General features: G+C 46.3%; 1 protein-coding gene across 1 annotated transcript in view; it reads left to right on the top strand.

The window, feature by feature from the left end:
* The window catches only part of MUC16 (mucin 16, cell surface associated), a 215,135-nt gene that overhangs the window by 130,274 nt on the left and 62,996 nt on the right, over positions 1–21,865 (top strand). The window contains exons 10-37 of the mRNA XM_055237836.1: positions 1,912–1,947; positions 2,183–2,248; positions 5,936–5,971; positions 6,215–6,274; positions 8,070–8,105; positions 8,364–8,429; positions 9,476–9,600; positions 10,126–10,193; positions 10,787–10,959; positions 11,289–11,324; positions 11,586–11,651; positions 12,734–12,864; positions 13,086–13,153; positions 13,761–13,933; positions 14,283–14,318; positions 14,578–14,643; positions 15,360–15,484; positions 15,721–15,788; positions 16,401–16,573; positions 16,904–16,939; positions 17,199–17,261; positions 18,176–18,300; positions 18,536–18,603; positions 19,216–19,388; positions 19,717–19,752; positions 20,012–20,077; positions 21,014–21,138; positions 21,377–21,444. Of these exons, the coding sequence (XP_055093811.1) occupies positions 1,912–1,947; positions 2,183–2,248; positions 5,936–5,971; positions 6,215–6,274; positions 8,070–8,105; positions 8,364–8,429; positions 9,476–9,600; positions 10,126–10,193; positions 10,787–10,959; positions 11,289–11,324; positions 11,586–11,651; positions 12,734–12,864; positions 13,086–13,153; positions 13,761–13,933; positions 14,283–14,318; positions 14,578–14,643; positions 15,360–15,484; positions 15,721–15,788; positions 16,401–16,573; positions 16,904–16,939; positions 17,199–17,261; positions 18,176–18,300; positions 18,536–18,603; positions 19,216–19,388; positions 19,717–19,752; positions 20,012–20,077; positions 21,014–21,138; positions 21,377–21,444 (2,368 nt within the window). The remainder of the gene's footprint in view (positions 1–1,911; positions 1,948–2,182; positions 2,249–5,935; positions 5,972–6,214; positions 6,275–8,069; positions 8,106–8,363; positions 8,430–9,475; positions 9,601–10,125; positions 10,194–10,786; positions 10,960–11,288; positions 11,325–11,585; positions 11,652–12,733; positions 12,865–13,085; positions 13,154–13,760; positions 13,934–14,282; positions 14,319–14,577; positions 14,644–15,359; positions 15,485–15,720; positions 15,789–16,400; positions 16,574–16,903; positions 16,940–17,198; positions 17,262–18,175; positions 18,301–18,535; positions 18,604–19,215; positions 19,389–19,716; positions 19,753–20,011; positions 20,078–21,013; positions 21,139–21,376; positions 21,445–21,865) is intronic.

Raw genomic sequence — 21,865 nt, 5'->3', positions numbered from 1 at the left:
CCTGGGTTCAAGCAATTCTCCTGCATCAGCCTCCTGAGTAGTTGGGACTACAGGTGCACACCACTGTGCCTGGCTAATTTTTGTATTTTTGTTTCACCATGTTGGTCAGGCTGGTCTCGAACTCCTGACCTCAGGTGATCCACCCGCCTTGGCCTCCCAAAGTGCTGGGATTACAAGTGTGAGACACCGTGCCCAGCCATATGTGTTAGATCTTACTAATCCTGTCAAGAGGATTCAGTGTCCTCCTTCTTTCTTTCTTTCTTTCTTTCTTTCTTTCTTTCTTTCTTTCTTTCTTTCTTTCTTTCTTCTTTCTTCTTTCTTTCTTTCTTTTTTTTTAATAGAGTCTCCCTCTGGCACCCAGGCTGGAGTGCAGTGGTATGGTCTTGGCTCACTGCAGCCTCCACCTCCCAGGTTGAAGCGATTCTCCTGCCTCAGCCTCCTGAATAGCTGGGACTGCAGGCACGTGCCACCACACCCGACTAATTTTTGTAGTTTTAGTAGAGATGGGGTTTCACCATGTTGGCCAGGCTGGTCTCAAACTCCTGATCTCAAGTGATCCGCCCAAGGACCTCCCAAAGTGCTGGGATGATGGGTGGGAGCCACCTCACCTGGCCCTATTTTCAGAATGGATTTTTTTTAAATTTTTAAAATGTCACCTAATATTATTGTGAAGATCAAATAAGATAAAATCCTAATAACCCAAGTAAACCACAGGGTTCCACTTGGACCAGTCTCAGAAGTTTCAAGAAAACCAGTCAGACCATCAAATGTAAAATAAGTCTAAATTTTATTTGCACTATTCACAGAGCGCCAAAGAGGATCTAATTCATGTTTCAGAACATACCATACTTACTAAAATCCCCTTTTCCTCATTTCTTCTCATTCTGCAACTTTATCGTCTCCTGCTGACCCCCCAGCCTCTCCCCTCCCGATAGTCAGTCTCTCTCTCTCTCTCTTTCCCTCCCCTCTTATTATCTCAATTTCACATGAAAGAATTCCAGAAACTATACTGCCAAAAGTCTTTCCTGTCTTTGAAAAGTCGGGAAAGAGGAGAAACTCAGACAGCAACGACAAAATTATACGTAATGGATAAAGGAAACACAAATAAGCCTGGAAACAGAAAATTTTGTCCCCATCATTTATTTAATGAAGGTGGCAGTATTCCAGCCACATAGTGAACCCCCACAATAAGGAGGGGCCTCTGGCGATTGATTATTGTCATTGTTGTTAATGATAATGAGGGTGAGGATATCATGAGCATCAGTGTAGGAGGCGGTTAACTAATAAGACCAAGCTGTCGGCCGGGCGTGCTGGCTCACACCTGCAGTCCCAGCACTTTGGGAGGCCAAAGTGGGCGGATCACTTGAGGTCAGGAGTTCAAGATCAGCCTGGCCAACATGGCGAAACCTGGTCTCTACCAAAAATACAAAAATTAGTCTGGTGTGGTGGCGTGTGCCTGTAATGACAACTACTTGGGAGGCTGAGGCAGGAGAATCGCTTGAACCTGGGAGGTGGAGGCTGCAGTGAGCTGAGCTTGTACCACTGCACTCCAGCCCAGGCAACAGAGGGAGACTCTTGTCTCAAAAAACAAAACAAACAAAAACTAAACCAAACAAAAAAAGACTAGCTATTATTTATTTATTTATTTATTTATTCTGAGACGGAGTCTTGCTCTGTCGCCCAGGCTGGAGTGCAGTGGCACAATCTTGGCTCACTGCAACCTCCACCTCCCAGGTTCACGTGATTCTCCCACCTCAGCCTCCCCAGCTGTTGTTATTCATGAATGAACCTCAGAGAAAGCACACAGGAGGGTTGATGCACCTGTGTTTTGAGTTCTACCCCCTCCTCCCTCTCTTAACCTACTCCTGTCTTCTCACTCCTTTCTTCCTTCCTCTCTCTCTCTCTCTGCCGGTTATAACCATCGGTCCTGGATCTCCACCACCAGCAGTGAGTAATCATGGCCCTGAAGTCCCTATGCCCTGGGAATTCTTCCTCCCTAAGCCTGCTTTCCAGGAGGAAAGTATCCCCCATTCCCTAGGTTCTTATCCCCATAGAAACTCCAGGATAGCAAAAGTCTCAAGCTGAGCCAAGGCACAGATGCCAGTGCCCACCAAGTGTCCTGCTCTCCCCTCGCTAAATGATAGGACCCAACAATCCCGATTCACGTTGCATTTTCTTTCAGCTCCGGTGACCTCCATGTTCTCTCCAAGACCTCTCATATCTGTGACCCCCACCCCCAGCTCTATAGGTAGGAATCTGGCTTCCAGCTCCCATGAAACGTCAGCTGCCATTCAGTGGCTGATAAATTGCTATGTGGTCTGAGTCCTGATGCCCACCAAGCCTCAGCGTATCCCGCTCTGTCCAATCTCATCCAACAGTTTAAGCTAATGCTTGATTAATGATGTCCTCACTATACCGCCTTAGACACTTTCTTTTTGCCTGGATTTAAAGCTTCCATTGCCTGCCTGCCTGCCTGACTGCCTGCCTTCCCTCCTTCCCTCCTTCCTTCCTTCCTTCCCTCCCTCCCTCCCTCCCTCCCTGCCTCCCTCCCTCCCTCCCTCCCTCCCTCCTTCCTTCCTTCCTTCCTTCCTTCTTTCCTTCTTTCTTTTGGCAGAGTCTCACTCTGTCGCTCAGGCTGGAGTGCAATGGTGCAATCTTGGTTCACTGCAACCTCTGCTTCCCGGGTTCAAGCGATTCTCATGCCATGTGCCACCATGCCTGGCTAATTTTTGTTTTTATGTTTTTTGGGGGATTTTTTTGAGACAGAGTCTCACTCTGTCGCCCAAGCTGGAGTGCAGTGGCATGATCTCGGTTCACTGCAACCTCCTTCTCCCAGGTTCAAGTGATTTTCCTGCCTCAGCCTCCCGAGTAGCTGAGATTATAGGTGCACGCCACCACGCCTGGCTAATTTTTGTATTTTTAGTAGAGATGGAGTTTCACCATGTTGGCCAGGCTGGTCTTGAACTCCTGACCTCAGCTGATCCACCTGCCTCAGCCTCCCAAAGTGCTGGGATTACCGGCATGAGCCACAGCACCCGGCCATCTGCTAATGGCATCTAGTAAGTAGAGGCCAGAGATGTTGCAAAACATCCAACAATGCACAAAGCAGCCTACTACCAAAACGCATTATCCGGACCAAAATGTCAGTAGGGCCGAGGTTGAGCATCTGCTGTACACAGATTCCAAATTCTGGTACAAATCTTGTAGTTCTTTGAGGGCTCATTTTTCAATGCCTAGCACATCAAAGGAGGCCAATTTCCTCTTCCCTTTCACCTCCTGGAATGAAATGTTTCCTCCTCCACCTTGAACCTGTAAGAGTCCAGCTGGAGTTTGCAGACGATGGAGAAAGAAATGGGTGAGGGAGGGCCCTATGGTTGAGTCTCCTCAGTGGGAAGTGGGTGCCCAGTTCACCCTCCTGCCTTTCATTTCTTCCATCATGACAACTCGAGGCAAATTCTCAGTTTCCATGGGCCAGTGGAATCCACTGACTTCATGAAATAACCCCACCCTGAGCAAATACCACTCAAAGAATAACTGTTTACACAACACCAATGGCAACAATGACCCAAACAGCAATGCCACCACCAAGAATAGCAACCATAACAGCAGCTCATTTTTATCAAAAGGAAGCTGTAGGGCTGGGCGCAGTGGCTCACACGTATATTCCCAGCACTTTGGGAGGCTGAGGCAGGCAGATCACCTGAGGTCAGGAGTTCGAGACCAGCCCATCTCTACTAAAAATACAAAAATTAGCCAGGCTTGGTGGCATGTGCCTGTAATCCCAGCTACTCGGGAGGCTGAGGCAGGAGAATTGCTTGAACCCGGGAGGCAGAGGTTGCAGTGAGTTGAGATTGTGCCACTGCACTCCAGCCTGGGTGACACAGCAAGACTCTGTCTGAAAAAAAAAAAAAAAAAAAAAAGAGGAATTGTGCCAGGAATTGTGATGAGAACTTTGTATGCATTATCTCCTATTAATATTACCCAAACCTCCGTGAGTTACTATACTCATTTCTACAGAGAGCCTTTATGCATCCAGGGAGGAAGTAATTAGCCCAGAATTACTCAGTTATAACACAGGACAGTATGAAAACTCCAAATGAAGATTGGAGACTCATGAAAACTCCAGGCTCCTAACTACAAGACATCACTGTGGATCGTCCAAATAGAGCAAGCCCCAATCTCAGGACAGGAATGAGGCATGAATGGCCTCTATGCTAATGATCTAACCTAATGCTGAATTTGTTATTTCCCCTCTGAATCCACTTGGAGATTTCCTTTATATCTGACTTCAAATAGAGGATATATACTCCTGTATCCTTGACATAGGAGATAATACACACAAAGTATTTCATTGTAGTATCAAGTACACATCCTGTTCTGTGTCCATAGGATTAAGACCAATTTAGGGCATGGCTTAACAGTGTGGTACTATTGAATGACAGACAGATGTCTGTTTTGTTGGATGCAGGACAAGCCATGTAACCTCCCTAGACTTTAGCGTTCCCTCTGTAGAATGGAATAGAAATACTATGTGGGATTGTTCTGATAATCAAACGAGATAATTCAGGAACAACCCAGATAAATTACAGGGCTGCCCTGGGTTCCGTCTTTCCTTGTATCTCTCACAGAGCCTCAAAGGAGATGCAATCCATGACCTAGAGAAACACTCAGGACAAATTCTCTTTTCTCCAATTCCTTTCTTGCTGCAATGGCAACACCACCCCTCTCATCCTGAAGTCTCTTGTTTTTACCACCACACCCGTTTTGCCAACTTTTCTCCAGTATTCCAAACCATATGAAGCCTTTCTTTCTCTTCCTTCCCTCCTTCCTTCCTTCCTTCCTTCCTTCCTTCCTTCCTTCCTTCCTTTCTTTTCTTTTCTTTTCTTTTCTTTCTTCTTTCTTTCTTTTTTCTCTTCTCTTCTCTTCTTCTTTTCTTTTCTTTTCTTTTTGAGACATGGTCTCACTCTGTTGCCCAGGCTGGAGTGCAATGGCATGATCTCAGCTCACTGCAACCTCCGCCTCCCAGGTTCAAGTGATTCTCCTGCCTCAGCCTCCCGAGTAGCTGGGATTACAGGCGCCCACTGCCATGCTACACTAATTTTTGTGTTCTTAGTGGAGACAGGGTTTCACCATGTTGGCCGGGCTGGTCTCGAACTCCTGACCTCAAGTGATCCGCCCATCTCAGTCTCCCAAAGTGCTGGGATTACAGGTGTGAGCCACCAAGCCCAGCCCCATATGAACCATTTCTATCCCTCATTTCTCTATACTTTTACCTAAAAATACCACTCTCTTCACCGATCACATTTTTGTCAATTCTACATCACACACACACACACACACACACACACACACACACACAGAAAGTAAGGTGGAAAAAAATTACACTATCATGAAATTTTGTGAAAGGAGGTAAGCTGAGAGAGTAAGAATCAAACTAAATTATCTTTATGGGTAGAAATCACACTCATCCATACATGTGTCTTTCCACCCTTGTAATGTATTTATTATTATTGCTGGTACATACTAGATTCCCAATAAATAGGGACAACTATTATGGTATTTTTATTTCAGTAATAATAATAGTGATGATCTCCACCCTTATTGTCAAAGGACAAAGCACAAAATATGTACCAAATAAAATGTAGCCATTATTCTTTATTCACAAAAGATCTTGGCCCCACCTCTTCTCAATGAAATGTCCATGACTTGTTCAACTTTGGCCACTCTGGGCTGAGAGATAGAGGTTCCCTTGTGAGCTGAAGTCATACATCGAAGGTGGAAGCCCTTCCCTTCCCTCTGGCTGGCTGAGGGATAGCCCAGATGGGCTCATCATGAAAGTTTCCCATGATTTCCATTTCTAGATCGACCGTCTTCCCCTCCCCTGCCTCTCACCCATCATAATTGTCCTTCTTTACTCTTTCCTCCCTATCTGCAGGTTATAACCATCAGTACCGGACCCCTGCCACCAGCAGTGAGTATTCAAACCAGTGATATTCCAATGGCCTTGGGACCCTTCCTCCCCAAGGTGCATTCCTCAGAAGAGAAACTGATCATTCTCCCTCCCTACGTGCCCAGCCACAGCCTCAGAGCAGCCCCTAACCCATCAAGGTCTTGGTGTGAGTCAAGACAGAAGCCCAAATTCCAATTAGCAGTTCCTGTCCCATATTCCTTTAGGAAGACACCCAATCATTCTCCCATGTTCTTTTTTTCTCAGCTCCAGTGACTTCTATATTCTCCCCAGGGATTTCCTCATCCTCCATCCCCAGCTCCACAGGTAGGAAGCTCCTCCCTGGCATCTATGAAATTCAACACTGCATGGTCTGTTCCCTGCTGACCACCCAGCCTTGGCCTGTTCCACTCTCCCTCTCACTGTCTATTTTTTTTTCTTATGGAGTCTTGTTCTCTCACTCAGGCTGGAGTGCAATGGAGTGATCTCGGCTCACTGCAACCTTCGCCTCCCAGGTTCAAGTGATTCTCCTGCCTCAGCCTCCCGAGTAGCTGGGATTACAGGTGCACGCCACCACGCCTGGCTAATTTTTTGTATTTTTAGTAGAGACAGGGTTTCACCATGTTGGCCAGGCTGGTCTCGAACTCCTGACCTCAAGTGATCCACCCGCCTCGGCCTCCCAAAGTGCTTGGATTATAGGCATGAGCCACCACACCAGGCCCACTCTCTAAATTTTGACCACCCCAGGTGCTTGAGTGGTCTTCTAGCACCCTAACCTCTGTCCAGCCTCGGGAGCTTTGCACTAGCGATTCCTGGAGACCAGCTATGGTTGACATCTTCTCAACTTTCTAATTTTTTTAATTAATTTTTTTTTTTTTTTGAGATGGAGTCTCGCTCTGTCACCCAGACTGGAGTGCAGTGGCACGATCTCGGCTCACTGCAACCTGTACCTCCTGGGTTCATGCAATTTTCCTGCCTCAGTCAGAAATTTTCTCAGGGGTCGAGATCGTGCCACTGCACTCCAGTCTGGGTGACAGAGCAAGACTCCAACTCAAAAAAAAAAAAAAAAACAAAAACAAAAAAGATGGAAGTTGGGCATTCCTAAGCCTTAACCCTGCCTTGTGATTCTGGAATTATGGGATAGAACCTGGTGTCCCGTAATTTAAATTCCACCTTCAGGCCTTCTGTTTTGTGAGTCACAACACTGCAAACTTTTTACATGCTGTAGACAGGATGTTCACTCTCCACTTCCTCACTGCTCTGCTCTAATCAATTCAACCATTTATGTGACATGCCTAACTCCTCTGGGCTTGTATATATGTAACATGTATTATAAAGCAAGTTATTCCATGATCAGTGATGTCACTTTTTCTAGGTGCTTTCAAAATTTGTTCTTCATCATTGATTTTCAGTAGTTTGATTACAGTGTGTCTGGGCATGGTTTTCTTTGAGTGTATCCTGCTTAAAGTTTTCTCAGCTTCTTGAGTCTCAAAGTGTTTGTTTGTTTTCTGCTCTGATTCTTTCTCCCCTTTGGACCTCCAATGAAATGATGTTGCCCCAAGAGACCTTGAGGTTCTGTTCATTTTGTTATTTATCAATCTTTTTTCCTCTCCGACTTTCAGGTTTAATAATTTTTTTTTTTTGAGATAGAGTCTCGCTCTGTCGCCAGGCTGAGGTGCAGTGGCATGACCTCAGCTCACTGCAACCTCCACCTCCCGGATTCAAGCAATTCTCCTGCCTCAGCCTCCCGAGTAGCTGGGACTACAGGCGCCCACCACCACACCCAGCTAATTTTTGTATTTTTAGTAGAGACAGGGTTTCACCATGTTGGCCAGGATGGTCTCAATCTCTTGACCTTGTAATCCGCCTTGCCTTGGCCTCCCAAAGTACTGGGATTACAGGCTTGAGCCACAGCGCCTGGCCAGGACTTCATGGTTTCTTCATCATCATGGAATGAATTCCATCAGGGCATTCTTCCCTGATGTGAGGGTGCTGATAGAAAATCTTTAATGGTCCCTGCTGCATGAAACTCCTTCCATTGCACCAGGGTAGCCCTGACCCCTATTTGGTCCCCCACATCTCCTTGTAACTTACCCACACTCCTCCCTCCTTCTCTATGCAGGTTTCACCCATCGAAGCTCTATGCCCACCACCAGCAGTGAGTATTCAACTCATGTCCACATGCCCATGATCCTACACCAAGCAAAGCAGGAGCTGCCCCTCCTTATAAACCCATAAGTCCTCCTCTTGAGCAAAGCAGCTGGGAAGGCAGAAGTTATTCAAGCTCCCCTCTGCCTCAGTTTCAAAGACAGGCTCATCTCAATCCCACATGTAGCAAACCTTATAAAAGTCTCACCTCTTGGCATTTCTGCCATGGTAATGCTTTCTGCTGTCACTAATGAGGACTTCTTCTCAGCTCCTGGGACCTCCACAGTGGATGTGGGAACCTCAGGGACTCCAACCTCCAGCCCCAGCCCCACAAGTAAGTACCAGTCAATGACATCTCTATTAGAGCATGCTATCTCTGTCATTTTTACTCAGATGAAGATGGAAAGTCATAGCAAACCTACTGATAGTGAGTGGACCAAAGAAATTTGATGACCACCTAGTGTGTACCAGATCCCAGAGATACAGGAGGGAAAACAAAAACAATGCAAAATCTCTGCTCTCAGTGAGCTTGTATTCTTGTCATGATGATGATGTTGTTGGTGGTGCTGTTGATGATGATGGTGATACTGTTGATGATGGTGATAGTGATGTTAATGACGATGATGATGATGATGATGATGTTGAAGAAAATGATGCTGGTGATGGTGGTGGGGGTTATGATGGTAATGATATGTTGAGTGTGACGTTGATGGTGGTGGTGTTGATGATGATGATGATGATGATTATTATGCTAGTGACATTGATGATGGTAATGGTGATATCGATGACAATGACAATGATGGTGATGAGGATGATGTCAGTGATGGTGATGGGGTTATGATGGTAATGATATGTTGAGTGATGGTGGTGGTGGTGGTGGTGTTGATGATGATGATGATTATTATTATGCTACTGACATTGTTGATGATGGTGATGGTGATGTCCATGACAATGATGATGATGGTGATGAGAATGATGTCAGTGATGGTGGTGGGGTTATGATGGTAATGATATGTTGAATGTGATGATGGTGATAATGATGTTTGTGGTTCATGATGGGGATTGTCATGGTGGTGCTGGTGGTACTTGTGATGACAATAATGATAATAATAATGATGACAATGATAGTTATGATGGTGATGGTGATAATAAAGATAACAGATATCACCTTACAATATTGAGCACTAAATATGTACCAAGAGCTATGCTCGGTATCTAACTACTATTATATAATCTACTTTAGAAAATGAATTGTATCATACATAAGAAAGGCATGGAAAATATTTATTATGTCACTCAATTTAATTGCTGCATATGGTTATTGCAAAGTGCTATTCTCTCTACTTTGAACATAATGTCTATTTCCCACTCCCACTACAGCTGCTGGCCCTCTCCTGATGCCGTTCAGCCTCAACTTCACCATCACCAACCTGCAGTACGAGGAGGACATGCGTCGCCCTGGCTCCAGGAAGTTCAACACCACGGAGAGGGTCCTGCAGGGTCTGGTTAGTGTCCTGCCCTCCACACTCTGCCCTGCTCACGATACCCAGTCCCTCTTACATCATCCATTCCAGGGTGATGGAAGAATATCAAACCCAACCCACTCTTGCCCCAAGAGATGCAAGCCTCAGCTGGGAGCGGTGGCTCACGCCTGTAATACCAGCACTTTGGGAGGCCAAGGCAGGTGGATCACCTGAGGTCAGGAGTTTGTGACCAGCCTGGCCAACATGGTGAAACCTCATCTCTACTAAAATACAAAAATTAGCTGAGCATGGTGGTGCATGCCTGTAATCCCAGCTACTTGGGAGGGTGAGGCAAGAGAATCACTTGAATCAAGGAGGCAGAGGCTGCAGTGAGTCAAGATCGTGCCACTTTACTCCAGCCTAGGCAAAAAAGCGAGACTCCATCTCACAAAAAAAAGAAAAAAAGAGAGATGCAAGCCTCCCCCACCGAGGCCAGCCCTGCCCATCTCACTTCTGCCTGGCTCTTACATAAAACTTAGCCCTCCTACTCACTGCCCTCTTCCACAGCTCAAGCCCTTGTTCAAGAACACCAGTGTCGGCCCTCTGTACTCTGGCTGCAGATTGACCTTGCTTAGGTGAGAACTTAGAATTTCCAGCCTGGCTGCCCCACTTGTACTCATTCCAAAAGACTTTGCACTGCTTCCTTGCTGCACTTCCTAGGGATATCCTCACCAAAGGTGGAATTCAGGAGTCGCTGGCTTCAGGATCAGTGTGTTTCCTGACAGTAACACCCCTACACTCCACCTCAACAGAGAGAATCTGCATGGCCCATCATCAGGATTGAGCCCCTCCCCTTATCATCCCTCTGAATTCCCTCCATTCCCTGTGCCTCCCTTTCCTTTACATGTTAAATTCTGTCCCCAGGATTTCTCTCAGGACAATCATGCCTCATCCACATACTTTCATCCTCGTTTCGAGCTCTTCACTGGGCTCAAGTCTGGCTCCCCTGTCCCGTCCATGAAAATGTCAGTTTCATTTTGTCATTATATCCGTGACTCCGCTCACAGTCCTCAGCAAGCAAATAGTCCATGCACTAAGAGTCGATGTGGCTTCTCACCTCTTTCCCAGGTTTCTCATTTCTCTGGTCCTTGCTGTCCTTCCCTCAGCAATCGCAAGACCCTTCCCAGATAATCTTTTCATTGTCATTTTTCCCACTGACCCTCCCCAGGCCCAAGAAGGATGGGGCAGCCACTGGAGTGGATGCCATCTGCACCCACCACGTTGACCCTAAAAGCCCTGGACTCAACAGGGAGCAGCTGTACTGGGAGCTAAGCAAGCTGACCAATGGCATTGAAAAGCTGGGCCCCTACACCCTGGACAGGAACAGTCTCTATGTCAATGGTGAGTGGCTGTGATGTGGTTGAAATCTCTTCCTCCTTGCCAGGCAGCCTCTAATCTCTAACTAGAGGTCACTCTCCCTGCCTGGCCTTTGAAAATTCTGTCATGTGCTCTACATGGGATGACTAAGGTCTGGACTTTGTGGTTTCCTTACCATTGTGGACTCTGTTCCTTCAGGGCATTCTTTCCTGATGTGAGGATGCTGATAGGAAATCTTCAATGGTCCCTGTACCATGAAACTCAGTTCATTGCACCAGGGTAGCATTGACCTCTATTTGGTCCCCCACCTCTCCTTGTCTCTTACCCACTCTCCTCCCTTCTTCTCTATGCAGGTTTCACCCAGCAGAGCTCTGTGTCCACCACCAGCAGTGAGTATTCAACTCGTGTCTACGTGCCTCGGTTCCTACACCAAGAGGAGCAGGAGCTGGCCCCTCCTCATAAACCCATTAAGTCCTCTTCATAAGCAAAAGATTTAGGAGGGCAGAAATTATTTAAGTGTCCCTCTGCCCAGCTCAAGAGACTGACCCAGCTCAAGCCACACATGCAACAAACCCCATAAATAGTCTCCCCTCTTGCCATTTCTGCCAAGAGAGTGCTTTCTGCTTTCACTGATAAGGACTTCCCCTCAGCTCCTGGGAACTCCACAGTGGATCTTGGAACCTCAGGGACTCCATCCTCCCTCTCCAGCCCCACAAGTAAGTATCAGTCAATGACATCTCTATGAGAGCATACCTGATTAGTGTAAACATCTCTGTCATTTTCACTCAAATAAAGATGGAAAATCATAGTAAATCTAGTGATAGTGGGTGGACAAATTTGTTTTGGCCACCTACTGTGTGCCAGACCCCAGGAATACAGTAAGAAAAAGAAAATCAATTAAAAACAACCTATGCCCTCAGTGAGCTTGTATTCTTGTGATGATGATGATGGTGGTGGTAGTTATGATGGTAATGATGATGTGTTGAGTGGGATGATGATGATGGTGGTGGTGGCATTGTTTATGATGATGATGATGGTCATGCTGTTGATGATGGCTGTAGTAATGTTGATGATGATGGTGATGGTGATGAGGATGATGCTGGTGATGGTAGAGGAGGTTATGATGGTAATTATGATGTATTGAGTGTGATGATGATAGCGATAGTGTTGCTGTTTATAATGATGATAGTGGTGATCTTGATGGTGGTGGTGATGTTGATGACAATGATGATGGTGATGAGGATGATGCAGGTGATGGTGGTGGAGGTTGTGATGGTAATGATGTTGTATTGAGTATGATGGTGATGATGATGGTGGTAGTGTTGCTGTTTATAATGATCATGATAATGATAGTGTTGAGGTTGATGGTGGTGGTGATGTTGATGACAATGACGATGATGGTGATAAGGAGGATTCAGGTGATGGTCGTGGGCTTATGATGGTAATGATGCTGTGTTGAGAGTGATGATGTTTGCGATGGTCATGGTGGGGATTATCATGGTGGTGATGATGATAATAATGATGGTGATGGTGACAATGATGGTGATGGTGATGATGATCATAATAAAGTTGACAGAAAATGTCAGACAGTATTGAGCAATAAATATTCACCAACAGCTATGCTCAGCATCTACTATTATATAATATACTTTTATAAAAATAAATTGTATTATGATAAGCAAGGGAGGCATGGAAAATGTATTGTCACTCAATTTAAATTCTGTGTATATTGAAAGATAAGTCTATTGCAAACTCCTATTTTCTCTGCTTTGAACATAGTGTTTATTTCCCATTCCAGTTATAGCTGCTGTTCCTCTCCTGGTGCCATTCACCCTCAACTTCACCATCACCAACCTGCAGTATGGGGAGGACATGGGTCACCCTGGCTCCAGGAAGTTCAACACCACAGAGAGGATCCTGCAGGGTCTGGTGAGAGCCCCACCCACTTTACTCCTGCCCCGTCCCAGATACATCATCTGTGCCAGGGCTATGGAAGAAGATCTTATCCATCTCACCCTTGCCCACAAAAGATGCAAGCCCTGCTCACTGAGGCCAGCCATGCCCACTGGTGCCTGCTCCACCCACCTGACTTCTGCCCCACACACATGCACCTTAGCCCTCCTACTCACTTTCCTCTCCCTCCTCCACAGCTTGGTCCTATATTCAAGAACACCAGTGTTGGCCCTCTGTACTCTGGCTGCAGACTGACCTCTCTCAGGTGAGACCTTAGAAGATCCAGCCTGGCTGCCCCAATTGTTCCCACTCCAATAGATTTTGCACGGCTTCCTTGCTGCACCTCGTAGGGATATCCTCACCAAAAGGGGAATTCAGGAGTCACCGGCTTCAGGACCAATGTGTTTCCTGATAGTAACACCCCCACACCTCACCTCAACAGGGAGAATCTGCATGGTCCATCATCAGGATTGAGCCTCTATCCTGATCATCCCTCTGAATTCCCTGCCCCTCCCTTTCATTTAGGTGTTAAATTCTGTCCCCAGAATTCCTCTCAAGACAATCATGCCTCATCCAAGTGTTTTCATCCCTATTTCCAGCTCTTCACTGGTCTCAAGTCTGGGCTTTCCTGTCCCCATGCTGTGAGAATGCAGGTTTCACCTTGCACTTTTATAAGCATGGTTGTATCTGTGACTCTGCTCACAGTCCCAAGCAAACCAGTCCCAAGCAAACTCAGAGAATCTAAGTGTAGCTTCTCACCTCTTTCCCAGGTTTCTCATTTCCTCTGGTTCCTTACTGTCTTTCCATCAGCAGTCTCAAGACACAACCTGGGTAATCTTTTCATAATCATTCTCCCCACCTACCTTCCCCAGGTCCGAGAAGGATGGAGCAGCCACTGGAGTGGATGCCATCTGCACCCACCATCTTGACCCCAAAAGCCCTGGACTCAACAGAGAGCAGCTGTACTGGGAGCTGAGCCAACTGACCAATGGCATCAAAGAGCTGGGCCCCTACACCCTGGACAGTAACAGTCTCTATGTCAATGGTGAGCAGCTGTGATGTGGTTGAAGTCTTTTCCTTCTAGAGTCTGGGAAGAATCTAATCTCTGGCTTGAAGTCACACTCCCTGCCTGGCCATTGAATATTCTGTCATGTGCTGTACATGGAATGACTAAGTTCTGGACTTCACAGTTTCTTCATTGTCGTGAACTGTGTTCCCTCAGGGCGCTCTTCCCTGTTGTGAGGATACTGATAGGAATTCTTTAATGGCCCCAGTCCCGTGAAACTCATTGTCCCATGAAACTCTTTTAATTGCATCAGGATTGCCATGACCCTTATTGTGTCCCTCATATCTCCTTAATGCTTACCAAGTCTCCTCCCTCCTTCTCTACGCAGGTTTCACCCATTGGACCTCTGTGCCCACCACCAGCAGTGAGTATTCAACTCATGTCCACATGCCCCTGACCCTACATTAAGTGGAGCAGGAGCTGGCCCCTCCTCTTAAACCCATAAGTCCTCCTCTTGAGCAAAGGAGCTGGGAAGGCAGAAGTTATTGAAGCTCCCTTCCACCCCAGCTCCAAAGATAGGCCCAGCTCATGCCCACATGCAGCAGAATTCATAATAGTCTACCCTCTTGCCATTTCTGCCATGAGATTATTTTCTGCTTTCACTGATGAGGACTTTTTCTCAGCTCCTGGGACCTCCACAGTGGACCTTGGAACCTCAGGGACTCCATCCTCCCTCCCAAGCCCCACAAGTAAGTACCAGTCAATGGCATCTCCCTTAGATTATGCCTGATGAGTGTGAACATCTGTGCCATTTTCACTCAAATGAAAATGAAAAATCATAGTAAATCTAGTGATACTGAGTGAACCAAAAAAATTTATTAGCCACTTACAGTGTACCAGACCTTAGAGATACAAGGAAAACAAAACCAATAAAAGCACCTCTGCCCTCAGTGAGCTTGTATTCATGTGATGGTGATGGTGGTGGTGATTATGATAGTAACAACGACATGTTGAGTGTGATGATGATTGATGATGATGGTGATGCTGTTGATGATGATGGTGGTGATGTTACTGGCAATGATGATGATGAACAGAAGGATATTGTCAGTGATGGTTGTGAAGGTTATGACGGTAATGATGATGTGTGGAGTGTGATGATGATGATGATGGTGCTGCTTATGATGGTGAAAAAGATAGCAACAATCATGATGGCTAGCCATCATAAATATAACAGATAAAATCAGACAATATTGAGCACTGAATACGCATAATTAGCTATGCTCAGCATCTAACTACTATTATATAACATACTTTCATAAAAATAAATTGTATTATTATAGGCAAGGGAGACATGGTAAATATTTTGTCTCTCAATTTAAATTTTGCACATGTTTAAAGATAAGTCTATTCTAAACCCCTATTTCTTGACTTTGAACATAGTGTTTATTTTCAATTCCCACTACAGCTGCTGGCCCTCTCCTGGTGCTGTTCACCCTCAACTTCACCATCACCAACCTGAAGTATGAGGAGGACATGCATCGTCCTGGCTCCAGGAAGTTCAACACCACAGAGAGGGTCCTGCAGAGTCTGGTTAGTGCCCTGCCCTCCTCACTCTGCCCAGCCCCAGATATCCAGTCCCTTCTACAACATCCATGCCAGGGTGATGAAAGAAGATAGCACCAACTTCACCCCTTCCCCCCAAGAGATGCAAGCCCCACCCACAGAGACCAGCCCTGCTCATTGATGCCTGCTCCACTCACCTCACATCTGCCCCTACACACACACACCTTAGCCCCATTACTCACCTCCCTCTCCCTCCTCTACAGCTTGGTCCTATGTTCAAGAACACCAGTGCTGGCCTTCTGTACTCTGGCTGCAGACTGACCTTGCTCAGGTGAGACTAGAAGAGCCAGCCTGGGTGCCCAGCTTGTTCCCACTCTAAAAGACTTTGCACTGCTTCCTTGCTGCACTTCCTAGGGATATCCTCACCAAAAGGGGAATTCAGGAGTCATTGGCTTGAGGACCAGTTGTTTCCTGATAGTAACACCCCCATGCCCCACCTCAACATGCAAAATCTTCATGGTTCATCATCAGGATTGAGACAATACCCTGATCACCCATCTGAATTCCCTCCTTTCCCTGACCCTCCCTTTCATTTAGGTGTTAAATTCTGTCCCCAGAATTTCTCTCAAGATAACCATGCCTCATCCACATACATTCATCAGCCTTTCAAGCTCATCACTAGTCTGAAGTCTGGGTTCTCCTGTCCCCATGCCATGAGAATGCAGATTTCACCTTGCACTTTGATAAAAATTATTATATCCATGACTCTGCTTGCAGTCCCAGCCAAGATAGTGGTCTATGTACTCAGATAATCTAAGTGCGGATTCTCACCTCTTTCCCAGATTTCTCATTTCCTCTGGTTCCTTGATATGTTTCCCTCAGCAATCTCAAGACAAGTTCTAGGCAATCTTTTCATTGTCATTTCCCCTCCTACCTTCCTCAGGTCCGAGAAGGATGGAGCAGCCACTGGAGTGGATGCCATCTGCACCCACCGTCTTGACCCCAAAAGCCCTGGAGTGGACAGGGAGCAGCTGTACTGGGAGCTGAGCCAGCTGACCAATGGCATCAAAGAGCTGGGCCCCTACACCCTGGACAGAAACAGCCTGTATGTCAATGGTGAGCAGCTGTGATGTGAGGAGTCTCTTCCTCCTGGCTGTGCAACCTCTAATTTCTGGCTTGGGGGCACACTCCCTGCCTGTCCATTGAAAATTCTGTCATATGCTCTACATGGGATGACTAAGTTCTGGACTTCATGGTTTCTTCATTATCATGAGAGGCATTCCCTCTGGGCACTCTTCCCGTTGTGAGGATGCTGATAGGAAATCTTTAATGACCCCTGTCCCATGAAACTCATTTAATTGCACCAGGGTAGTCCTGAACTCTATTGCGTCCCCCACATCTCCTTAACCCTTCCTTACCCAGTCTCCTCCCTCCTTCTCTATTCAGGTTTCACCAATCGGACCCCTGTGCCCACCACCAGCAGTGAGTATTCAACTCATGTCCAGATGCCCCTGATCCTACATCAGATGGAGCAAGAGCTGGCCCCTCCTCTTAAACCCATAAGTCCTCCTCTTGAGCAAATGAGCTGGGAAGGCAGAAGTTACTCAAGCTCCCCTCTGCCCCAGCTCCAAAGACAGACCCAGCTCAAGCCCATATACAGCAGACCTTGTAATAGTCTATCTTCTTGCCATTTCTGCCATGAGAGTGCTTTCTGCTTTCACTGATGAGGACTTTTTCTCAGCTCCTGGGACCTCCACAGTGGACCTTGGGTCAGGGACTCCATCCTCCCTCCCCAGCCCCACAAGTAAGTACCAGCCAATGGTATCTGTATTAGATCATGCCTGATGAATGCAAACATCTGTGCCATTTTAAGTCAAATGAAAATGGAAAATCATAATAAATCTAGTGATACTGAGTGAACCAAAAAAATGTATTGGCCACCTACAGTGTACCAGACCCTAGGGATATAGCAAGGAAAACAGAACCAAAAAAAACAACATCTCTGCCCTCAGTGAGCTTGTGTTCATGTGATGATATGATGGTGGTGGTGGTGGTGGTAACAGTAATAACGACATATTGATTGTGACGATAATTTATGATTATGGTGTTGCTGTTGATGATGGTGGTGATGATGTTACTGACAATGATGATGACGGACATGAGGATGTTGTCAGTGATGGTTGTGAAGGTTATGATGGTAATGATGTGTTGAGTGTGATGATGATGATGATGATGGTGGTGGTGCTGTTTATGATGGTGACCATGGTACTGATGATGTTGATGGTAGTGGTGACACTGATGACAATAACAATGATGGTGATGAGGATGATGCCAGTGATGGTCATGTAGTTATTATGATAATGATGATGTGTTGAGTGTGGTGATGATTATGTTTGTGGTGGTCATGATGGGGATTATCATGGTGATGATGATAATAATGATGGTGATGGTGACAATGATAGCAACAATGATTATGGCCATAATAAAGAAAACAGATAACATCAGACAATATTGAGCACTGAATATGCACAACTAGCTATGCTCAGTATCTAACTACTATTAAATATTTTTATAAAAATAAATTGTATTATTATAGGCAAAGGAGACGCAAATATTTTTCTCTCAATTTAAATTTTGCATATGTTTAAAGACAAGTCTATTCCAAACCCCTATTTTCTCTACTTTGAACATAGTATTTGTTTTCAATTCCCACTACAGCAGCTGTTCCTCTCCTGGTGCTGTTCACCCTCAACTTCACCATCACCAACCTGAAGTACGAGGAGGACATGCATCGCCCTGGCTCCAGGAAGTTCAACACCATGGAGAGGGTCCTGCAGAGTCTGGTTAGTGCCCTGCCCTCCTCACTCTGCCAGCCCCAGATATCCAGTCCCTTCTACATCGTAGATGCCAAGGTGATGAAAGAAGATAGCACCAACCTCACCCCTGCCCCTGAGAGATTCAAGCCCCACCCACAGAGACCAGCCCTGCTCATTGGTGCCTACTCCGCCCACCTCACATCTGCCCCTAACACACACACACCTTAGCCCTCCTACTCACCTCTCTCTCCCTCCTCCACAGCTTGGTCCCATGTTCAGGAATACCAGTGTCAGCCCTCTGTACTCTGGCTGCAGACTGACCTTGCTCAGGTAAGACTTTAGAAGAGCCAGCCTGGCTGCCCAATTGTTCTCACTCCAAAAGACTTTGCACTGTCTCCTTGCTGCACTTCCTAGGGATATCCTCACCAAAAAGGGAATTCAGGAGTCACTGGCTTGAGAACCAGTTTTTTCCTGATAGTAACACCGCCATCCCCCACCTCAACAGGCAGAATTTTCGTGATCCATCATCAGGATTGAGGCACTACCCTGATCACTCCACTGAATTCCCTCCTTTGCCTGCCCCTCCCTTTCATTTAGTGTTAAATTCTGTCCCCAGGACTGCTCTTAAGACAATCATACCTCATCCACATACATCCATCCCCCTTTCAAGCTCTTCACTAGTCTGAAGTCTGGGTTCTCCTGTCCCCATGCCATGAGAATGCAGATTTCACCTTGCACTTTGATAAAAATTATTATATCCATGACTCTGCTTGCAGTCCCAGCCAAGATAGTGGTCTATGTACTCAGATAATCTAAGTGCGGATTCTCACCTCTTTCCCAGATTTCTCATTTCCTCTGGCTCCTTGATATGTTTCCCTAAGCAATCTCAAGACAAGTCCTAGGTAATCTTTTCATTGTCATTCCCCCTCCTACCTTCCTCAGGTCCGAGAAGGATGGAGCAGCCACTGGAGTGGATGCCATCTGCACCCACCGTCTTGACCCCAAAAGCCCTGGAGTGGACAGGGAGCAGCTGTACTGGGAGCTGAGCCAGCTGACCAATGGCATCAAAGAGCTGGGCCCCTACACCCTGGACAGAAACAGTCTCTATGTCAATGGTGAGCCACTGTAAAATGGTAGAAATCTCTTCCTCCTTGCTGGGCAACCTCTAATCTCTGGCTTGGGGGCACATTCCCTGCCTGGCCATGGAAAATTTTGTCATGTGCTCTACATGGGGTGACTAAGTTCTGAACTTCATGGTTTCTTTGTCATCATGAACTGCATTCCCTCAGGGCACTCTTCCCTTTTGGGAGAATGCTGATAGGAAATCTTAATGGTCCCTGTCCCATGAAACTCATTAAATTGCACCAGGGTAGCCCTGAACCCTATTGCATCTCCCACATCTCCTTAACTTTTACCCAGTCTTCTCCCTCCTTCTCTATGCAGGTTTCACCCATCAGACCTCTGTGCCCACCACCAGCAGTGAGTATTCAACTCATGTCCACATGCCCCTGATCTTACATTAAGTGGAGCAGGAGCTGGCCCCTCCTCTTAAGCCCATAAGACCTCCTCTTGAGCAAAGGAGCTGGGAAGGCAGAAGTTACTCAAGCTCCCCTCTGCCCAAGCTGCAAAGACAGACCTAGCTCAAGCCCACATGCAGCAGACCTTATAATAGTCTACCCTCTTGCCATTTCTGCCATGAGAGTGCTTTCCACTTTCACTGATGAGGACTTTTTCTCAGCTCCTGGGACCTCCACAGTGGACCTTGGGACCTCAGGGACTCCATCCTCCCTCCCCAGCCCTACATGTAAGTACCAGTCAATGACATGTCTACTGGGTCATGCCTGATGAATGTGAACATCTGTGCCATTTTCACTCAAATGAAGATGGAAAATCGTAGTAAACCTAGTGATATTGAGTGAACCAAAAAAATTTATTGGCCACCTACAGTGTACCAGACCCTAGGGATACAGCAAAGAAAATAAAACCAATAAAAACATCTCTGCCCTCAGTGAGCTTGTGTTCATGTGATGATGATGGTGGTGGTGGTAGTTATGATAGTAATAATGACATGTTGAGTGGGATGATGTTGATGATGGTGATGCTGTTGATGATGGTGACGCTGTTGATGATGGTGGTGGTGATATTATGGATGATGATGGTGATGGACTTGAGGATGTTGCCAGTGATGGTTGGGAAGTTTATGATGATAATGATGATGTGTTAAGTGTGATGATGATGATAATTGTGGTGATGCTGTTTATGATGGTGACCATGGTACTGATGATATTGATGTTGGTAGTGGTTATGTTGATGAAAATGACAATGATGTTGACGAGGATGATGCCAGTGATGGTTGTGGGGTTATGATGATAATGATGATGTGTTGAGTGTGGTGATGATAATGTTTGTGGTGGTTGTGATGGGGATTATTATGGCAGTGATGATCATTAATAATAATAGTGATGGTGACAATGATAGCAAGGATGATGATGGCAATAAAGATAATAGATAACATCGGACAATATTGAGCACTGAATATGCACCAGGAGCAGTGCTCAGCAACTAAATACTGTTATAGAATGTATTTTTGTAAAAACAAATTGTATTGTTATAGGCGAGGGAAGCATGGTAAATATTTTGCCACTCAATTTAAATTCTGCATATGTTTAAAGATAAGTCTATTGCAAACTCCTGTTTTCTCTACTTTGAACATAGTGTTTGCTTCCCACCTCCACTGCAGCTGCTGGCCCTCTCCTGGTGCCATTCACCCTCAACTTCACCATCACCAACCTGCAGTATGAGGAGGACATGCATCACCCAGGCTCCAAGAAGTTCAACAGCACAGAGAGGGTCCTGCAGGGTCTGGTTAGTGCCCCACCATCCTCACTCTGCCCCACCCCAGACAGTCAGTACCTCCTACATCATCCATGCCAGGCGATGGAAGAAGATCACACCCACCTGACCCTTGCCCCAAGAGATGCAAGCCATGCCCATTGAAGCCAGCCCCGCTCACTGATGCCTGCTCTGCCCACCTGACTTCTGCCCTACACACCCACACACACAACTTAGCCATCCTACTCATCTCCTTCTCTCTCCTCCACAGCTTGGTCCCGTGTTCAAGAACACCAGTGTCGGCCTTCTTTACTCTGGCTGCAGACTGACCTTGCTCAGGTGAGACCTTAGAAGATCAAGCCTGGCTGCCCCACTTACTCTCACTCCAATAGACTTTGCACCGCTTCCTTGCTGCACTTCCTAGGGATATCCTCATGAAAGGTGGAATTCAGGAGTCACTGACTTCATGACCAATGTGTTTTCTGATAGTAACTCCCCCACACCCCACCTCAACAGGGAGAATCTGCATGGCCTATCATCAGGATTGAGCCTCTACCCTGATCATCCCTCTGAATTCCCTCCTGTCCCTGCACCTCCCTTTCCTTTAGGTCTTAAATTCTGTCCCCAGGATTTCTCTCAAGATGATCATGCCTCATCCACAGGCTTTCATCCCCATTTCCAGCTCTTCATTGGTCTCAAGTCTGGCATCTCTGTCCCCATGCCATGAGAATGCAGGTTTTAACTTGCACTTTTTTATTGT

Source organism: Symphalangus syndactylus, chromosome 13 (assembly GCF_028878055.3).
Source record: "Symphalangus syndactylus isolate Jambi chromosome 13, NHGRI_mSymSyn1-v2.1_pri, whole genome shotgun sequence".
Lineage (NCBI taxonomy): Eukaryota > Metazoa > Chordata > Mammalia > Primates > Hylobatidae > Symphalangus > Symphalangus syndactylus.
Note: the sequence above shows the minus strand (reverse complement) of the source record. Positions and strands in the feature narration are given on the sequence as shown.